General features: G+C 41.5%; 1 protein-coding gene across 1 annotated transcript; it reads left to right on the top strand.

Annotated features, from left to right (window-relative positions):
- The first annotated feature begins 283 nt into the window (after positions 1-283).
- Positions 284-1,288, top strand: LOC127102531 (uncharacterized). The gene has a single exon (XM_051039891.1). The coding sequence runs from the start codon at positions 284-286 to the stop codon at positions 1,286-1,288; it is 1,005 nt and encodes a 334-aa protein (XP_050895848.1).
- The last annotated feature ends 1,181 nt before the right edge of the window (positions 1,289-2,469 follow it).

Here is a 2,469-nt window from a genome sequence, read left to right on the forward strand (position 1 = left end):
CATTTCAATGTGGCTAGCCCATTATTGCGATGAAAGACTGAACTTGGTCCATGACTCTAAGTTCTTAGCATGAAAATGGATAACCTTAGGAGCAATCCTTGATGTGTGGGGTAAAAGACATAGAACCGCTGTTAAGTTGAACCTTGTGATATATGTGAAACTTGGATCCCTGTCATTGCATAAACATCATGTTGCATTCATTATGAGCATAGCAAAATCATTTACACACTTTTTATTTTCAGGGATTTTCAAACTTTTCAGATAATTAAGCATTCAAGAACAAATGGAGTCAGGAAAGAGAAAAATATTCCAAATCAAAGCCAAGGTACCGTGTGTGAAGGGGTTCATTGCATTCAGAGATAGGTTGACTAATATCCGTCGAGACACATTCACACTCAAATATGGGAAGATTCTACACTTGTTGTCTGTACCAGTACAGAAGGATGCTATTACCGCACTAGCCCAGTTTTATGATCCACCACTAAGAAGTTTCCTCTTTAGAGATTTCCAGTTGGCCCCAACTTTGGAAGAATTCGGAAGAATATTGGACTCTCCTAAGCAGAAGAAGGGACCATACAAGGGGTTAGGTCAAATCCCTAAACCCGAAGAGTTGGGAGAAGTATTAGACATCCCAGTCAAAGATCTAACCCCTAACATCAAAATTTGGGGGAAGGTACAAGGAATTCCACAAGAGTACCTGGAGAAAACTGCTCAAAGCTTTGCTGAAGCCCAGAAGTGGGAAGCCCATGATACTATTATGGCTTTACTTATTTTTGGATTGGTGTTATTTCCTAATATGGAGAAGTTAATTAATGCAGCAGCTATCAGCGTGTTTTGGGCCGTCAAGGTTAAGAATGAAGATCCAGTGCCCGCACTCCTAGCAGATGTTTATCACACCTTGCACTTACACTTTGAGAAGAAGGGAGGACTGATGTTATGTTGCATACCACTCCTTTACCAATGGTTTGTCTCTCATGTGTTCAAAGAGGTTGATACAATTGAAAGTATGGATGGATATGAGTGGTCTCAAAAGCTAGTAGGACTTACTGAAAATACCATTATTTGGTATCCTCATGGTTTGAATGTGAGAGATACGATTACTAGTTGTGGAGAATTTCCGAATGTACCATTAATAGGGTCAAAAGGGTGCATTAACTACAACCCTATTTTAGCAGTGAGGCAGTTGGGTTATCCTATCACATACAAGCCGGATGACCATTTGTTAGAGGGTTTTGTGTTCCATGATATGGAGGATCTCGTTATGCTTAAAAGGGTTATCCGAGCCTAGGAAAAAGTTCGCTTCAGAGGACAAGACAAAGGAAAGGGTGTCATAGGGGATAGAGAACCATATCATCAATGGGTCACCAGAAGAAGTCAAGAGATTAAGCTGCCACTCATCCTCAATCCTCCAACTCAACCTCCACCACCAGAACCCATCCCTGTCTCCATGGAAGAAGTGGAAGCGTTGAGAGCTACTATAGCAAGACCTGGACGATAAAATGAAGAGCTACAGACCAGCTTCCAGCAAGTTTCAAATGAAAGAAATGAAATAAAGTGGGAACTAGAGAGGAAGAAGGCTCAGCTAGAAGCGACTGAGGAAAAGGTCAACAAGGAAGAACGCAAGAGAAGTAAAGTGAAAGTAGGCATGGAACAAGCTGACCACTGCCTAGAAACCATTAAAGAGCAGTTGAGACAAGTTGAGAAAGAGTGCCAAAAGAATAAGCGATGGTGGCTACGAGCTACAGAAGAGAAAAAAGAAGTTAGAGAGATATTGGAGGCTAAGATACACGATCTCGCTATCTCCCTCCACAATGCTGAGACCCAAGCTGAGCACGAGCGCCGACTTAAGGAAAGAGCCCTTGAAGCTTCTCGAGTCACACCTACGACCTGGGCCAAGAAATGTCAAGAAGCAAAAGATGCTAGAGAAGTTGCTCAACAATGGAAAGATAGATTCGAGGCATTCCATCAAGACAGTGTGATATGGCTAAGGGAAAGAGAGCAAGTCATTGAGGATTACGATACCTTCAAGTGAACTATCAATTTCTTGCAAGAGGACAAAGATGGGTACCGTACAAAGCTCAACAGCTTGGTAGAATTCTACAACTGGACGACCCGAGAAATACCTTGGAGGTTGAGAGAGGCAGTGGAAGGATTGGACCAACATGGCACACATCCCGCTGTAGTCAATTTTGTTATGATGTGTGAGGGAATGGTGAAGAGGTTCAAGTTTGAATTAGAAGAACTCATAACTCGAAAGACCGCTGTGTGATTCTTCTGTTTTTGTTATATTCAGTTTGGTATTTGAGCTGTATCGATTTGGGCGGTTATGCCTTTGTACTCCACTTTAAACATTTGAATAGAGGAGGACGATCCTCATTTTTATTCCCTGACTTTATGTTTTCTTCAAATGCTTAATATAACTACAACTGTGATGAAAATTCCCTGAAAATAAAATATGCATAACATTCG

Source organism: Lathyrus oleraceus, chromosome 7, assembly GCF_024323335.1.
Source record: "Lathyrus oleraceus cultivar Zhongwan6 chromosome 7, CAAS_Psat_ZW6_1.0, whole genome shotgun sequence".
Lineage (NCBI taxonomy): Eukaryota > Viridiplantae > Streptophyta > Magnoliopsida > Fabales > Fabaceae > Lathyrus > Lathyrus oleraceus.

What these genes read in the sequence shown, in the direction of transcription:
- LOC127102531 (XM_051039891.1), top strand. Translation starts at nt 284, where the DNA reads ATGGAGTCAGGAAAGAGAAAAATATTCCAAATCAAAGCCAAGGTACCG.